This window comes from Glandiceps talaboti, chromosome 16 (assembly GCF_964340395.1).
Source record: "Glandiceps talaboti chromosome 16, keGlaTala1.1, whole genome shotgun sequence".
NCBI lineage: Eukaryota > Metazoa > Hemichordata > Enteropneusta > Spengelidae > Glandiceps > Glandiceps talaboti.
The window spans coordinates 22,463,298-22,481,289 of NC_135564.1; the positions used below are offsets into that span (position 1 = coordinate 22,463,298).

Genomic DNA, 17,992 nt, shown 5'->3' on the forward strand with positions numbered 1-17,992 from the left:
GCAATAATCTGCCTTAGGGTCAAACACATTTATACATATCAAGCCTGGGGTAAAAGTTCCATCACAATTATTGAAAATATATCCAATAAATCCATTTAAATTTCAATTTTTGAAATTAAAATTAGCAATATCTTATCAAAATTGTATTTCCATGATTTGAATTTCTCTAAAGGTCATCCATAGAGGGCCAGCTGACACCTCAAGCAAGACAAGGGAAAGAAGCCAAAGGAAAACATGACTTACCAACTCTACCGTAATACAACCCTGGGAAACAGCCTTCAGGAAAGCTTAGACGAGCTTATACAGGTATGGCGGAAGTATTATCATAATGTTAAAATGTGTATTTTCGCCGAAAAATGTAAGCGTGACTACAAAGATCTGCTGCGCATGAGTAACTAACAGTAACACATATGTCAATGTCGTGCAGGCAGGGCTGGATCACTAAAACATGTAAAGCAACGTCTCCTGGTCACAAACGATATCCTACTCGTTTAGTAATGTACATATACACATTCAAAATGATTATTAAGGTAATTTTATTCCTATAAATGAATCCATATGGACAGAAATTTTGCTGACTAAAACTAAACCCATTGTTTTAGGTGTTTGCCATAGACCACCAAAGCAAACTTCTTTTACCACCAACTTTGAGGAAACTCTGTCTAGAATCAGATCAGATTGTGAAATTATTATTCTTGGTGACTTCAACACCTGTTCTGTTCATCCAATGTCATCTCTGTATAGAAACTATTCAAATGTTTGTGGTTTGTTTGGGCACAAACAACTCATTACAAATCCTACCAGAGTAACCATAGCTCCACAATTCTTGATCATATCTTGTGTAACAACTCTGAAAAAATAAGTAAGTCTGGGGTCATCTCCACTGGCATAAGTGATCACTTTCTCATATACTCTACCAGGAAAATTCTCAAGGGTACAATTAATTGCCACAAAAATGTTACAATTAGATCACTGAAAGAAAAATTATTCAAAGGAAGCACTGGCTGGTCAATTAGAAAGTACAAATTGGGACAGTGTTACCACCTGTGAGAATGTTAACTAAATGATGAGGCTATAAAGTCATTTTCACGGATGTTCTGAACGATGTTGCACCTGTTAAAGAAGTAAGGCTGAAACAACGCTCAACCGTGGATGACAGGAGAAATCCTTGAATGTATTTCAGAAAGAGATGCAGTATTACTTCAGTTCAAGAAAACAAAAAACGAGGTACTTAATTTGTAAAGAATATTGCAAAATCAGAAATAGATTACAGCGGACAATTAAGAATGCCAAAAGTGATTATCTGTCCTATAAAATTGAGGAGCATAAAAACAACGCCAAAAAGCTATGGCAACAGTTTAAGAATTTTTAAGCTATAACATTAAGTCCAAAGATAAGTGTAATGTCATTCTAAATATATCGACGGGGGGGACTGTGTTTTGATAGCAAATCAATTGCCAACCATATCAATAAGTTTCACACTACAATATCAATTATCATCTACCCTTGTAAGCAAGCTTCCTAGGGTAACAGGTGTTTATAATGTTAATTCAGACACTGTCAAAGACTACTACAAACACAAAGGTGTTCTTCCTAATTCATTTTCCCTGCAACCAGTACCCATGGAATTCATACGGACTGACCTGGACAATCTGAATGTGTGCAAAAGCACAGGTTTAGATGGTATTCCAGCAAGGTTTTTAAAAGACAGTTCTGATGCTACAATGGTCCCAATAACATATATTGTGAATTTATCTATTACCAGTCAAACTGTACAAGATGAATTTGAATTTGCCATTTGCCATGCAGGGTTAAGCCTCTGTTTAAAAAGAATTTAACAGTCGCTTGGAAGTTGGCAATTACAGGCCTGTCCATGTAACAAAGAATTCAAAATCAGAACAGTTGCGGGGCAAAGTGCTAGATCTAGTACTTCGCCACTTTTTGACAAAGTGCTAGATCTAGCACTGAGATCTAGCACTTCGTCAAAAAGTGGCAAAGTGCTAGATCTAGTACTTCAAAAAGAGTGGCAAAGTGCTAGGTCATTGGTAAATATGTCATGTTATACCTAATGGACATGTTATTGCTCTCAGTGTAAAATGTTACTTCCCATGTTTAACGACCTTAGAGTTTGATTTCCGTATGTTTTTCATCTGTTTTGCCAATGCACAACCATGTTTCTTTCATTCTTTTTCTTTCCCTCATAGAGGCAAGTGTTCTCTGTTGTTCTAAATGAAGGATTGCTCCCTTTAATATCTCTTTCTTGACACACAGTTTCTTGCTCAATTCGTCAAGTTTCTCAACATTTTTACTTGACACTAACCCTTTACTATACAGGTGTTTTAGTTGTGCACGGGGTTGGAAGTCATCTGGTGGTCTTTCACTACCATCATCTCTTGTTAATGGTGTTGAGAATACATCCATATAGTGTCAAAATTTATTTATTTATCTTTATATTTACAAGTAATAGTATATTCATGCAAAGTTGAAAAGTGTGTGCAAAAAACTTATTTTACTTTTTCTCTGTTAACTCAGCTTGTGAGATATTGTCTTCTGTTTCACATGTAGCAGACGTTGCCAATATGCTAATTTTAGGAAATATTAGAATGTGTTATTAAAAGTTTGTGTTGAAAATTATAGTCATATCTATAGGATGAACAAATACCTTGCACAGAGGTTTTTGATACTTGTCAAGTATGTTTTAGTGCAGGTGCATCTTTTACATTTTGATGGCAGGCTGAGATGAACCTTTTCCAACTCTTTTTTTTTTTAACTTCCAAGAGCTGCAAATGTAAAATGTTGTCTGTCATATTTGTCTGTCATTTAATACTAGTAAGAATTTACATGAAAAAGTTACATATCATTGTGATAACCACAAACCAAAACACAGTCATGTCACAAAGAATATTTTCAGTACAGTGTAAAGGTAATTTCACACATTAAATGAACCAAATTTCAGTAGATAGTAGTGTACATGAAAGACACTGGTATTTTCAGACAAAAAAACAATCTGTACCACTCAATTCGCCCATTTCAATTTATCATTACATTTATACGTTTATTAAAAGAAAATTAAAATTTGACTGTTTTTGTTTTCATTTTACTAACTTGTGAGCAACTTTTGTTTGTAGCTACTGTTTTGTTGTTGTTGTTGTTGTTGTTGTTGTTGTTGTTGAAAAAGGAAGCCCAACATTTTAAAAGCTTATTTTCCCATGTTTGAAAAGTCATGATGTCAATTTATTTTCAGGTACCCCCCCCCCCCCCCCCTACAACCCATAACATTTTTTCAGGTACCACCCCCCTCCCCCCCACAAGTTTTTGTGAAAGCAGCCTTAATGGCAGTGACATTTGTAACATTGCATGACAAAGAAATAATATAAAGGAAAACTGAATTTCTTGGTGTGTGTGTGTGGGGGGGGGGGGGGTTAGTGTGTGTCTAGATGCGAGAGCGAAGATTTTTCTTGATCGTTGAACACGAAAATAAAGTCTGGGTGTAAGTTTATATCATGTTCACTATATTTCTATTGAATAGATTCACTTCTTTCAGTATTATCAGATCGTTAATAGATGACAAAAAATATTGCTATCGAAAACATAAGTGTGAATTTAACATTCGTGTGAACAATTTTAATTTCAGCCCTTCATTGCTGTTAATATATTGATAGAAATCTATAAATAACCCATTACTACTGTTTTGTAAATTCCATATACTTGGTACTGCCAACTTCTTGACTGAAAACAACGACAAGAAATAATCCATAACTTCGCCAGATCTCAAGTAAACCATCACTACATTACTGTTTACTGATATTTTGCATTCCTAGACAATCACCAATTTCAACATCGTCCCTTATGCAATTTCTGTTCGCTCAGAAATTATATCCAATGTGGGAAATAATAATAATAGCCATCGGTTATAGTTTGGTTCGGGGTAGAGGAAGTGACTTCATAATGCTATAATTAGCGTAGTGTGACGCCGAGGTTCGTGGAGCAATAATAACCGTCTCTTCGTGAACTGGATTGCATATCATTAACAACAGTAAGAAATACAGATGACGACCGTTCGGGAAATAGCGATAGGAAATGATTTATACTCATGTCTTAAAAGCACATCGCAAGTTAACATGGAATCCCGAAAATAAAGTGCATATTGTGAAACTTATTTTTTTAGAATCCAGCATGGCTGCCAAATCCTGTGTTAACCATATAGGATCCGGGGGAAAGAAAGGTGTGTCGGTTTGTTTAAAAACAAGCACAATGACCCCCACATTTATTTTGTCATTTCAGAGAGATCAACAAAATAAAACTATCCGTTCAAAAAGTTTGGAGAAATTTTAAAAGATTTTTATATAATAAATGTGTCCCCGGAGGGGCTCTACCTCGTGTAAGTCACCAGAGTTATGACATGATTTTGCACAATATTCTTTTTCTACTACTTCATGGATTAGAATGAAAATAAGCACACAGGTGATTATACTGAAAGATGGATACTTGATAAGATTTCAGTGATTTTCAAATTTATTTCAAGACGTTACTACTGTATTGATATATCTTTCCCGCTCTAAAATAGACATAGTACAAGAAATACTGAGTGGCTAGTCCTTGTTTACAGAGTAGATTGCAGATTCTGAAGTACAGTCCCGCCCACAGGCACTAGTTTCTCGAGATATGTATCAGAATGTTTCTATCAGAATACAATACAATGTCGATAATATCGATGATATTCTCGTGTTTTAGCCAATTGTATATGAAAGGGGTAAAATAATAACACTTGTTTCTGTGATCGCGCAAGTCCACCCACCGCGAGATATTGACAAGGCAGAACACACAACCCCCGGGACACAACCATACGGCAACGTGAACTTTCAACCGGCCGTTTTACTTGGCAAACATTTAACAAACTTCACATAAATCGTGTCGTTGTTACAATCAGCCAAAGATAAGTTTTGGAGTCAATCATGCGCCACACGACCACGTACATGGACTACTGACATGACGCATGTATGTGACGTTTATCGATGCGAACGACCACGTTATATCAAGCCGTTGGAGGCGCTTCGTTGTTTACAGTCCCGCACTTCGTTGTTTTCTGGCGAAGTGCTAGATCTAGCACTTCGGCGAAAACTGACAAAGTGCTAGATATAGCACTTTGTCAAAAAGTGGCGAAGTGCTAGATCTAGCACTTTGCCCCGCAACTGTTCAATTTTGGACCATTTAGCTACCTCCATAATACAACCATAGAGGTAGCTATATGTATATCCATAATACAACCATAGAGGTAGCTATATGTATATCCATAATACAACCATAGAGGTAGCTACATGTATATCCATAATACAACCATAGAGGTAGCTATATGTATATCCATAATACAACCATAGAGGTAGCTATATGTATATCCGTAATACAACCATAGAGGTAGCTACATGTATATCCATAATACAACCATAGAGGTAGCTACATGTACATCCATAATACAGCCATAGAGGTAGCTACATGTATATCCATAATACAACCATAGAGGTAGCTATATGTATATCCATAATACAACCATAGAGGTAGCTACATGTACATGTATATCCATAATACAACCATAGAGGTAGCTACATTTACATCCATAATACAACCATAGAGGTAGCTACATGTATATCCATAATACAACCATAGAGGTAGCTACATGTATATCCATAATACAACCATAGAGGTAGCTATATGTGTATCCATAATACAACCATAGAGGTAGCTACATGTACATCCATAATACAGCCATAGAGGTAGCTACATGTATATCCATAATACAACCATAGAGGTAGCTATATGTATATCCATAATACAACCATAGAGGTAGCTACATGTATATCCATAATACAACCATAGAGGTAGCTATATGTATATCCATAATACAACCATAGAGGTAGCTACATGTATATCCATAATTCAACCATAGAGGTAGCTATACATGTATGTACATCCATATTTCAACCATAGAGTTTGGAGAGAGGACCCCTATGACTGAAGTGACTAATGGTTTTGTCACTATTTGTCTTTGCCTCATAAGAATAAATTCTCTTAAGTTACTAATATTTTCCTGGGCTGAATGAAGACAAATATCTATGACAGACCAAAACCAAGCTTTGACTGACATGTTATATCTGTATTTTTTTGTTTCAGTCCCAACAAATCAGTCCACAGTTAGCACTACAAGTACTTCTACAATTTGATAGAGCTATCAACAATGCATTATCTACCAGAGTTAGAAATAGGATAAACTTTAAGGTAAGCTACAATGTATGCTTTTTATGTGTTCAGAATGCCATTTCCTTCTACAGATAATACATGAAGTGGTTTTTTAGACTCCCAAAGGGGAGACTATTATGATGGGTTCTGTCCATCCATTGTCTGTGCGTCTGTCCATAATACGTCATTTCTCAGACATGCAATATCTGATTTCTTTCAAACATGGCACATAGGGACATGTGCACATTATTTTGTTTTGCAATGTATGTAAATTTAACCAAATGGTGAATATTTTGTAATTAAAATTAATATTTATGGCATAACTCAAAAACTGTACAACATAGAGACTCCTTTCAAGTGTATATGGATCCCCATATTATCAGGTGCAAGCTATCTTTAGAAACTTTGACCTGTGACCGTCAGGATCAATCATCTAATTAAGCAATTTGTTGCCTATCACAGACACTTTGTAGTATTTATTTATTGCCAATTCCTTTTAAATCATGTTTACAGGTAATATAGAAAGAAAGAAAAATACACAAGCAGTACTTTTGATGCTCAAATCACTTACTGAATGGTGACCATATTTTTAGTAAAACAGCCAATATAATACTGAATAATTCAAAAATTTTAATACAGAGACTCCATTCAAGTGTCTAACCCCAGATAATCACAAAAGCTTCCTTATCAGACAGTAACTTTTGACCTTTACCTTGACCTTCAGGGTAGACTATCAAAATTAAGATATTTGTTGCATATAGCAGACACTTTGTAGCAATTATGTTTGGCCAGTGTCTTTTAGATCATGTTTAAAATTAACACAGAATAAGAGAAATATGCAATTTGCTTTTGGTGCTCATATCACGTTTCACTGAATGGCATCTATATTTGTATCAAACAATCACAATGTAATACATAACTCACAAATACACAGATTTCATTCAAGTGTCTATTCCCTATTATCAGGTTCAAGCTTTCTTTTGGGATGCTGACCTTTGACCCTGACCTTGGCCTTCAGGGTCAATTATCAACAGGGTTCGCACGGTACTGGAAAACCAAACCCTCCCTGGAAAACCCTGGAAAAATGCTCCCTACCCCTGGAAAACCCTGGAAAATGATCGTGATAGATTAATATTGACGATCGACATGTCTGTGCTTGAGCCACCCATTCATATGATTCACTGCACTGAGACTCGTAAATGTGAAATGGCGAAAATATATTCAAAGTCTTTCGCCACCACGGTGAATCACGCTGATTAAACCCAGACAGTCAACCGATCGTTCCACAAGACACTTTGCCCACAGACCGTGCCTATGCGTAGTTGAATGGGCGCTGCAATGTTTGTTTCGATATTGCCTATTGCTACTCTGAGTCCAGTTGTCATTTCGGCGACATAATACTGTAACAGTCCCAGGGGTAACAGTAGGTCTGTTAGCAAGATTATCGTAACATTGTTGCGAGTATCAAAGCATCACCAGCCCGATCACCAACCACGATTAGAAATTGTTACAAGTTTGGCGCACAAGTCGACATACTACAAGCTCATGCATGGCAATACTAGGGCCTTGGGAAGTGCAGTTGAATTTCCGGGTCGTGGAAGTACGGTTTTGACTTTTATGTGTCGATAAATGGGTATTTGTTTTACATGTTCTAATAGAATAAACTACTTTTTTATGTTTGTCAGTACAGTACAGTAACATTTCTAAATTCCAATTTTGAAGAAAAAAATTATTTTTGGTGACGTCTAAATCTAGTCACATCAAACCATACATGTACAATAATTAGGACAAACTTTAGTTTTTAATTTTTTTTTTCTGGATATGTCTGAATTAGACTTGCGAATGCTGCGACTCAAATCATACACGATCAATGCACCAGCTTGACGAAACAACTACTTAGGGGTTAGGAGTCATGATGGGTGAATGGTTAGCGTGACCGGCTTGGAATCTACAGGTTGCAGGTTCGAGCCCTGTCGCTGCCTGCTATTTGTTTCTGAGTGGCTAAAGTCCTTGGGCAAGATTTGAACCACGACTGTGCTTCAGTCAACCCAGCTGTATAATTGGGGACCTGGTAGGATGTAGGTTGCAATGTGAAGGCTTTAATCCTATGCGCTGAAATGGCTGCAATGGATTGTATGCTCCCTGGGGAGTTGAGGAAGACTAAAGGGCCGTTGTGCCATTCTGATCCAAGCCAGTGGTAATAATTGTAAAGCGCTTTGAGCACGGTGTGGGAAAGCGCTATATAAGAACCCAACATTATTATTATTATAGGACAGAGGTTTCTCTTAATCTTAGCGTGTAAACGTGGTTTTGAAACCAACGTCTTGCTTAGTGTCGATTGTCTTTTAAATATTATGTGACATATTGTGGGAACCCTTGTTAATTTCTTCTCGTCCACATCAGACAATTAGATGTCATTCAAAGATATACTTCAGTGGTCAACAGCCCTGGAAAATGGCCAAAATCAATATGAATACCCCTGGAAAACTGACGAAAAAACCCTGGAAAATCCTGGAATTTTGTTTTGATTTAAGTGTAGGAACCCTGATCAGAGTCAAGCCGTGTTCTGCATTATCACAGTCACTTTGTAGTATTTATTTGTTGCCACCAATTTCTTTTCAATCATGTCTCCATTCAGTCACATTCAAATACATAGCTAAACAATTTAAGGTGATTGTGACTTCTACAAAGATTTGTTTTCTTGTCAATATGAAAATAACTTGAAAATAACCAGTCCTTATAAACTACAGGTAGGCAAACATTAGCTATGGAAATATACGAGACAGGGTTTCGACACGTCTTATCCTCGCTATCTCTAACAACAAGACTGCGAACAGATTTCATTCACACGGTTTTTGGGGAATAAAAACTACCCTTACCCTTGCTAATGACTATTATTATAAAATAAATGAACTTTAAATTGCTAAATTCAACATACGTGTTGTCTATTCTGTCAATTCTTTTGTAAAGTTTGCTTGAGCTTCAAAACAGACAACGGTGAGTCATGCAAACAGATTACATGTAGCTCAATATTGCACATGTGTACAACCTTGCACACGTTTTGCAGCTGTATGGACAATCGGTGCCGCGGTGGTGCACATGCATGGCGTAATGCATATCATGCTAGGCACAACATTAGTCAAGTTACGTGTACACCCAGCATGCGAAATTAACGCCGGTCCTTCGGTCTGAGACCAACAGATTTCCGTTCGGACTGACAGTTTTTCAGAATTACAACAACTTATCGGTCCTTATGACCAATTCGAATTTGGAGTAAATAATAACATTTATTCAAAGATATATCCAATTTCACGTACATGATCTTGTGTTACCTATTTTACTCTCGACATCTCGTTCAAGGCCTTAAGTCAAGAGACAGAGCTAGCTCGCTACATGTGTTGTTGTCAATGTTGATATCATGTCTACATATGACGTAGCATACAGCATTTACTTTATGAAATTATGATAGCAAACACATGATTGGTTGAATTTCTCTAATTATTTGTGTCTTGACTAATCAGAACGTCTTGGACATTCAGACTCATTTTACACATTCGGTGCATGCGTCTTTTTCCGCCATATAATACTAGTAATCACTGTTGTAAAGTTCACTGTTCGAAGTATATGAAACTTTTAACGTGTTTGAGACAGTTCCACATTGTATTTATAAGTATACATGTATGGCGATATTTAGAAGGCGGCAATGAGCTTCCGAAGAAGAAGACACAGACAGACACTGTGTTTTTTTAAAGGCTGGTATTAAAGCCGGTAAATGTTAGCGGGTTTCCCGATCAATTTACCGGAGTTCCCCATATGTGTGGCCATGATCACAGCAAAATGACGGAAAATATATAAACTACTCTGAAAATGGCATTTTAACTAATAAAGAAGGCAGGCACACTTCGTAAAATATCAGTATGATAGGTTTTTGTTTTTTGTGTAAAAACAGTAAAAAAAATGAGTAGTCTGATTTTTTTCAATTTGATGCATATGATAATGTACGTCTTGTCATGTCGTAATCAACGTATAAAATTAGAAATGTTGCAATTTTTGTTGCCATTGTTGTATCTGGAAAATTACTACATCATGCCTAACACGGGTTCATTGTGGATGACACAAGACATTCGTAGAGTGAACACATCATGCTCCCACGCCAAAAAAACTCGAAAACTGTAAGACATGTTTAGCCATAGTTCTCTTCATCATGTTCAGATTTTTTTACACAAACAGTCAGGGATGATACTCAATGTACCATGGTAGGGTATACGGGTAGGGCTTCAGTACATTTGTGTAAACACTGAAAGAAGACGAAACCGCTCCGTGTCACTGTGTGGATGGAAATTGAAATAAAGCGAATACACAGTTCTCAAGAGGAATAGTTATCAGACAAAACTTTCTGCTATGATGAATTTGTTGGTCTACGTTCGCTAAGAGTGGGAAAGCTACATCAGCTGTTGACACAGATGATGAATCTGACTTTGGATTATGTGATTCAGAATTTAGTGAATCGTACAGTGAGGAATGAGAGGACTGTGATCTCTTTGAGATTGCAGATAATGTAGATTTAATGATTCATCACCCATATTATCTACAATCTATGGATCTGTATTTCTATGGATTGAATACATTCATAGTTACAAATGAAAGTCTCTACTCACTGAGTCAAAAATTTGCTTCCAAGTTATTTTTTGACTCTGTAAATGAAAGTTTTCAATTGTAAGAACAGATTGATGAAATAAAAGTGGATAGTAAACAATTCGTCGCACTATCTTTTACTTTAGTATATCAAAAGATATGTTGTATCATATTAAAGTTCATAATCATTTGATCTGTAGGAGGGGGGGGGGGGGGTGATGTAGATACAGGTCTTGAACGTGAACTGCATTGAGTATGGACCAGCAGTTTTCCTTAAGGACCAGATTATATTTGCTACATATCGGTCCTTATGACCAGTAGTCATTTTCCCTTAAGTTCACACACTGTGTACACCGTATGCTTGTAATGCTGTCACTCGGTAAATTGAATCATGTACAATGTACTAATATTATATTCTGGCCTTTGAGTTAGAAATGAGACAAATAAAATTTATAACTAAGTAAATGTATGTACTTGTACTATATTTAATATTGTGATTGTGGGATGGCTGGGTTGTGAAACATTGTGAATTTTCAAAAACGAATGATAAAAAGTTGATAATAGAATGACCTAGTACCTTTCGCTTGACACATATATGATGTACAGTTGGAAGACGCTAGCGCTCTGCATCTCTGTCATTGAGATTGAAAAATTTTCAAACAAGACCTTTTCAGTTATGATTAGCGAAATATTTATTTTTGCCGAGATTAGTATACAGTAGACCCTCGCTAACTCGCGGGTGTCCGGGTCCATCAAGAAACCCGCGACTTAGCGAGGGCCGCGACTTAGCGAGGTGCTCATTATATATTCATAACCACACATTAACACGCGTCACACATCATTAACATATATTGTCGAACTCTCTTTAATGTAAACAACATGGAAATGTTCAAAATATCAGAAGTGAATATAATACATGTAGATTGCAAACTTTCGATTTTGAAAGTAAAAAAAAATACCAAAAATTATCAAAAAGCTTTGTTGATTACGGGGAAGAAGGCAAAGAAAAAAAATCGTATTTGGAATGATTGAAAGTCATGTTGTGGTTTTAAACACACTTGCAAATGTTCTATCGTAAAAACTGAGTGATATCATAAAAACTGAGTGATACTTGTCTGACGCTGCTTTTTCTTCTGGATACTGCGACAGTTCTCGATGAGTCCCTTGATTTGAAGCAGTTTAAGTTCGTTGACATCACTTGAATTTGCTGATTCGAAGAACGAAAGTGCTGTTTCAAGTCCTTTGATGGCTTCGGTGACGGTAGCGGGTGCAGGCGGGGTTGGTTGTGGTGGCATGTTTTCCTTCTCTACTATGTCACTCGGACTGGCATCATCTTCGGTGGCATCGTCACTGTCTAAGTTTGCAAACAACGACACAATACCGTCATCGGACAACATTTCAAAAGTAGGCACACAGTCATCGACGTCGATGCATTCCTTCCGTGTATTCACCATCTAAACCATGTTCTGTCGCTGTGTTGAGAAGGGCCGCGATTGGCTCTGCTTCCGTGTCCGATAAAACATTGGGTTCTGTTTGGTGCTCATCAGTGAAAGCTTTGCCTAGTCCTTTCATCCAACAGTTCTCAATTGAAGCTGGCCTAATCTGTCTCCAAGACTTGGAAATTATGTAGCACATGTCTTTGATGGTGTATGTCTTTAAACTGGAAACTGCTGAAGTAATTCCCGGTTGGCTTTGAACGATCGTATGATGCCTTGATCCATTGGTTGTAGTTTGCTGGTTGTGTTTTTCGGCAAGTAGACTGCTCTGATTTTTCCGTCGCGAGTCTTGAGGTCTTCTTGACGTGGATGAGCTGGACAGTGATCGAGGAGTAACACCGCTTTGTTTTCAAGTCCCTGTGCTGTCAAATGGTATCGGACACTCGGTACAAAATGTTCGAAAAACCACTGCTTGAAAAGAAACTGGGTCATCCATGCATTTGGTGAAGCCATGTATACAATTGGTAAACTGTCCATGTTGGTGTGATGAAAACAGCGTGGTTTTACACTTCTACCTATGACGAGTAGCTTGACTTTGTGGTTACCGGACTTATTCGCTGCAAACATAACGGTGATTCGTTGCTTGTTTTCTTTGTTCCCCACATTCTGCAGATCATTTCTTGAAGCCTGTGTTTTCGACGGCAACATCTTCCAAAATAAGCCAGCTTCATCAACGTTGTAGACTTGCTCGTCGCTATAACCCTCTTTTCTTATGAGTTCTCTTAATTTTGGTTGAAAAGTTTCAACAGCATCCATATCAGCTGACCTCGCTTCACCTTGAACTGAGACTTCCTTGATTGCGTGTCGCTTCTGCCATCTCCAAAACCACCCAGCGCTGGCCTCAAAGTCTACCTCGTATTTGCTGGGCTAGGATGAGTGCCTTCACACGTATGATGGGGCCAGAGAGAGGACTGCCCTTTGCCCGTTCCTGTAGAAACCATGTGTGCACTGCCTTGTCGATGTCTTCATTATTTGATAACTTTGCTCTCTTTCTCTTCAACCCTTCATCTTGATCGACTTCAAACACGAACTGTTTCAGCTTTTCTTCATTCTTAACCCACCCTCGAATAGTGGACTCGCCTACATGTACACCAATGTCACGTGCTATCTTCGCCTTCGTTTCACCTCTCTTTATACGTTCGATCGCTGACAGCTTTTCACGTACAGAAACACAAGATAACTTTCGCTTAGACATGTTGTACTGCTCAGTATGAAACTTGAGATCAGAATGATGATTTCCTTCATTTCAGTGGCTTTTTATAGTGTACTGTCAAAGTGGAGCCGGTCGATAGCAGTGTGATTTTGCATTGTGAACGCAACATTCTTTGAACTTGGCTAAAATATGCGTTATCAATGCCGTACTTCAATTCAAAGCCGCTGCAACACCGTGCACACGCCAATCAAAGTCTGTTTAAGCTTTGTCGAAGGTGATTGCTTACATCAAAGTCAAACCGCGACACCTCTTCTTCGAAACACCAACGAGTTTGAAATTAGCAGGCGTGCCATTTGTTTAAAAAAATATGGGCATGAGCAGGTATTTTTCCAAGTGATTTCTGTAGTTCGGTGATATAAGTAGAATCAGTTGATGGAGGTCTGTAAAATGCACCAATATATAATGGTTTTAGTCCCTTTATCTGAATAGTAACCCAGATAATCTCACAATCAGTTGCTAAATCTGGTCTCTCTGTAGCAATTAATGTATTACTGGTCGCGATAAACACACCTCCATGTGTGTCATGGACACGGTCCCTCCTGAATGCTTGGTAGTCGTCTGGAAATATTTCTCCATTTGTTATATTCTTGTTGAGCCATGATTCAGTTCCTATAATGATGTCTGGTTTTTCTGAATCAATGAGTGATAAGAAATTAGGTAATTTTGCCCTTACACTCTGGCAATTCAGATTCAGAAACTTCAGTGATTTAGGTGTTGGGCATTTACTTGTTTGTTTATGATGCCTATTGTCTTGCTTATGACTCCTGTTGGTACTGGCAGATGTTTTCCTTTTACACTTGTTTAGAGTTGGTCCTTGAGGACTTGATGACATTAATGGTGACATATATTGAGAGGTGTTGTCAGTCTCATAATGTGAAGACAGGACATCGAACGAATTTGATATATCAAGATCAGAGATAGAGAAAAGGGAGTTTGAAAAGTTTGGTAAACCACAGGTGCAACAAATCCAAGTATATGAGAGATGCTTTGCATGACAATTAAAAATGTTGTCACTCATACCAATACAGTTCTTATGCACCCACTGAAAACACTCTTCACATTCCAATGCATCATCCTCTAACTTGGTTTCCAGATGGCAATACATACATGGGTCTGTGATTGTTGAATTGCTGTGATTTGGTGATGGTCCAGGATTTAGGTTTACATCATTTGCTAATATTAGAAGTAGCAAAAAGTGTTTCTTTGAATTTGGATTTGTCGACATAATAATCTTGGTGAACTGACTTGATTTATCCAGAGAATGGAACAAACTCACCCAGAGAGTTGACACTCTGACGTTGTTATGATTATGATCAGTCATTAAAGTAGTCCAAGTACCCGAAAATTGGAAAGGAGGATTGTGAAATTGTTGGTTCCTTGTAGTGATGTTGATGTTGTATCGATGGATTGATAGCACATGTTAATTAGGGAAATTTGCATATCAATGAAATCAACTAATTAAGCAATATCTGAAGACTGCATACTTCAATTTCAATATAAGTTAGTGTATTCGTTAAACATAATAACATACATTTGTCCTATAAAATTTGCTGATGTACCTTACAGTGTTAATGAATAATTTGCGTAATTATAGATTTTTGGCAATTAGGCTATATCTTAAGATACATTCTTCAATTTCAATATAATTCAGTACACACGTTAACCATAACAATTGAATATGTCCTGTAAAGCTTGCTTATGTACCTTTCTTTGTTAATGAATAATTTGCATAATTAATTTATTTTGGTAATTAGGCTATATCTTAAGACTGCATACTTTAATTTCAATACAATTTAGTACATAATTTAAACATAACAGTGCATATCTCCTATAAAAGTTGTTGATTTCACTTGAGTAATAATAATTGAATAATTTGCATAATTAATTATTTTGGGTAATTAGGCTATATCTTAAGACTGCATACTTCAATTTCAATATAATTTACTTCATAAACTAAACATAACAAAGCGGATATGTCCTATAAAATTTGTTGTCAATATAGCTTAGTTTTCATGAAAAATTTGCACAATTAATGATTTTAGGTAACTAGGCTGTATCTTAAAAATGCAAGCTTCAAATTTCGTATAATATGGTACATGTATCAACCACAATAATACGCACCTGTCCTATGAAGTTTGTTGCTACAACGTTTACCTTTAATGAGTATTTTGAATAATGAACGATATTCAGTAATTAAGCAGTATCATGCACTCTTCAAATTCCGTGTAATTTGGCACATACATTAACCTAAGAAAGCACGCTTGTCCAAAAAAAGCCTGTTACCATAGTTTTTTTTAGTTTAATGAGTTATTTGCATAATTAGTGATTCCCTTACGGGAGGCATTCAGTTTAAATCTGGTTTATGTTATCAATTCATTTTATAAAATTTTAATATTAGAACTGTGCGTTGTCACTGTATCTTGTGTGATGTCAACATATCATAGTTCGCCATGGCCTCAGCTACGTGATGCATGCAAACAACTCTGGTATTTATGTTATTTGCAAAAGGCCTGATGAAGTTCTCGTGTGATATAGAGGCACGTGTTGACAATATTCATTGCTGGATGATGTCCAATATGTTTGTAACTCAATGACGATAAAACTGCAGTTTCTCATAGCAGAGAGATCACTCTGTCTCTTCAGTTCGGAATCTAGGAGTCATTCTAAATATCCATGGCTCTGTGTCTAATCAAATGTCAGATATATGTAGAAATAGTTACTTCATGTTGCACAGAATTGGAAAGATTTGGAGACTTTTGGACAAAGCAACCACAGAAAAATTAATCCATGCATTTGTAATGTCTGCCTCGATTATTGTAACAGTCTCTTGTACGGAATTAAACTAAAAGATCAAATTAGCTGTCTACAGACTCTTCAAAATGCGGCCGCACACCTTTTCAGTTGGTCACGCAAGTTTGATCACATCACTCCAGTCAGTTGGTCACGCAAGTTTGATCACATCACTCCAGTACTTGTTGACTTGCACGGCTTCCACTTGAATCAAGGATCAAAATCAAAATTCTATTAACTACTTTCAAAATCATCAATCATGCTGCACTCCTTTATCTGATTGAACTAATTTGATTCCAACTAAAGATCTTAGATCAGCTTGGAAGAGCTCTGTGTTTGATTCAACGGAGTGGCAACTTTAACAAGAGGTATGGACCTAAAAGAGCCTTCTCAGTTTGCACACCTTCATTGTGGAACGAACTACCATTTGATACTCGTAATAAATATTGTTCACATGTTCAAAAGTGGGTTGAAGACGCATCTTTTAGACAGTATCTGATTTAATGATTTTGAGTTGCCAGGGTCCCTGCATGCAGGACAGCTGATGCTCTGTTGTAATGTGTGATGCTCTGAATGAGTATATTTTGTTATCTGAATTTTTATCCTTCACATTTGAAAGAACTTTTAACCAGCAACCAATTTTATACATCATTTGTACCCTTTCTTCTAAGACATTTTATTGGTGTTCATTTAGACTTAGTGTATCGCGTTTCTTTGAGAATTAAAATATATGTATAAACAACACTGTCCTGTACTTACTGAGTCAGTATTTTGTCCTACATGTTTGATTACAAACAATTGAAAATCGATTTTGAAGGGAATATTACATGCCAAAGGGCCCTACTCAAGATATTTTGATGTGTCATCTGAGTTTTTTGGGGGATTTGCTGCAAGGGCACAGCCTTGGCAGAACACTAGTTTAGTAGTTAAGCATTTTTCATGAAGTGGTGCCAATGCGTGGAATGCCCAGACGGATGTATTCTGTTGTAAATTTTATGAAATACACTTGGAAATAATTCGTAAATTTCCACAAACCATTGTAAATTTACAAAAAAATGAGCAACATTGGAAATATAGTCTAACTGTATACTGTAACCTAGTAATAAACTAAAATACAAAAGCTTTACTTTACCCTTGATAGTAATAGAAAATTTATGTTTGTTTTGCAGGGCCACTTGAATGTTTACAGGTTTTGTGACAATGTATGGACATTTGTTCTCAACGATGTTGAATTCAGGGAAGTGACAGAACTGGTCAAAGTTGACAAAGTCAAGATAGTAGCAGTTGATGGCAAAAGTTCAAGTGCCCTCACTGGTGACTAGTGCAGAGGATTGTCTCCCTTCATGCTCACTTTGGAAGAAAAAAGCTGAATCTTTGAAAAGGGAAACCGTGTTGGGTAGTGTGGATATCTAAAGACATGTTTTAAGATTAGTGATTAAACATGATTGAAAGCTGTTCAAAATACCTATAATTTTACTGACAACTCTCTTTGCTTTATTGAACTTCTGGGTTAAGGATGAAGGACTTTGTTGAACTGCTGGGGAGGGGGCTTTATTGAATTGATGGGGGTAGGAGAGGAGCTTTGTTCAGCTGCTGGGATGAGGGCTTTGTTCCACTGCTGGGG

At 36.9% G+C, this 17,992-nt stretch overlaps 1 protein-coding gene across 1 annotated transcript; it reads left to right on the forward strand.

The window, feature by feature from the left end:
* The first annotated feature begins 174 nt into the window (after positions 1-174).
* Positions 175-17,992, forward strand: LOC144447535 (transcription initiation factor IIA subunit 2-like). The gene is made up of 3 exons (XM_078137582.1): positions 175-306; positions 6,169-6,273; positions 17,538-17,992. The coding sequence occupies exons 1-3, from the start codon at positions 235-237 to the stop codon at positions 17,688-17,690; spliced, it is 330 nt and encodes a 109-aa protein (XP_077993708.1). The 5' UTR covers positions 175-234; the 3' UTR covers positions 17,691-17,992.

Excerpts from the sequence above, each read along its gene's own strand:
- LOC144447535 (XM_078137582.1), top strand. The coding sequence starts at position 235 with ATGACTTACCAACTCTACCGTAATACAACCCTGGGAAACAGCCTTCAG. Across the intron at positions 307-6,168 it reads GCTTAGACGAGCTTATACAG|TCCCAACAAATCAGTCCACA; the intron begins GTATGGCGGAAG and ends TTTTTGTTTCAG. Across the intron at positions 6,274-17,537 it reads GAAATAGGATAAACTTTAAG|GGCCACTTGAATGTTTACAG; the intron begins GTAAGCTACAAT and ends TTTGTTTTGCAG.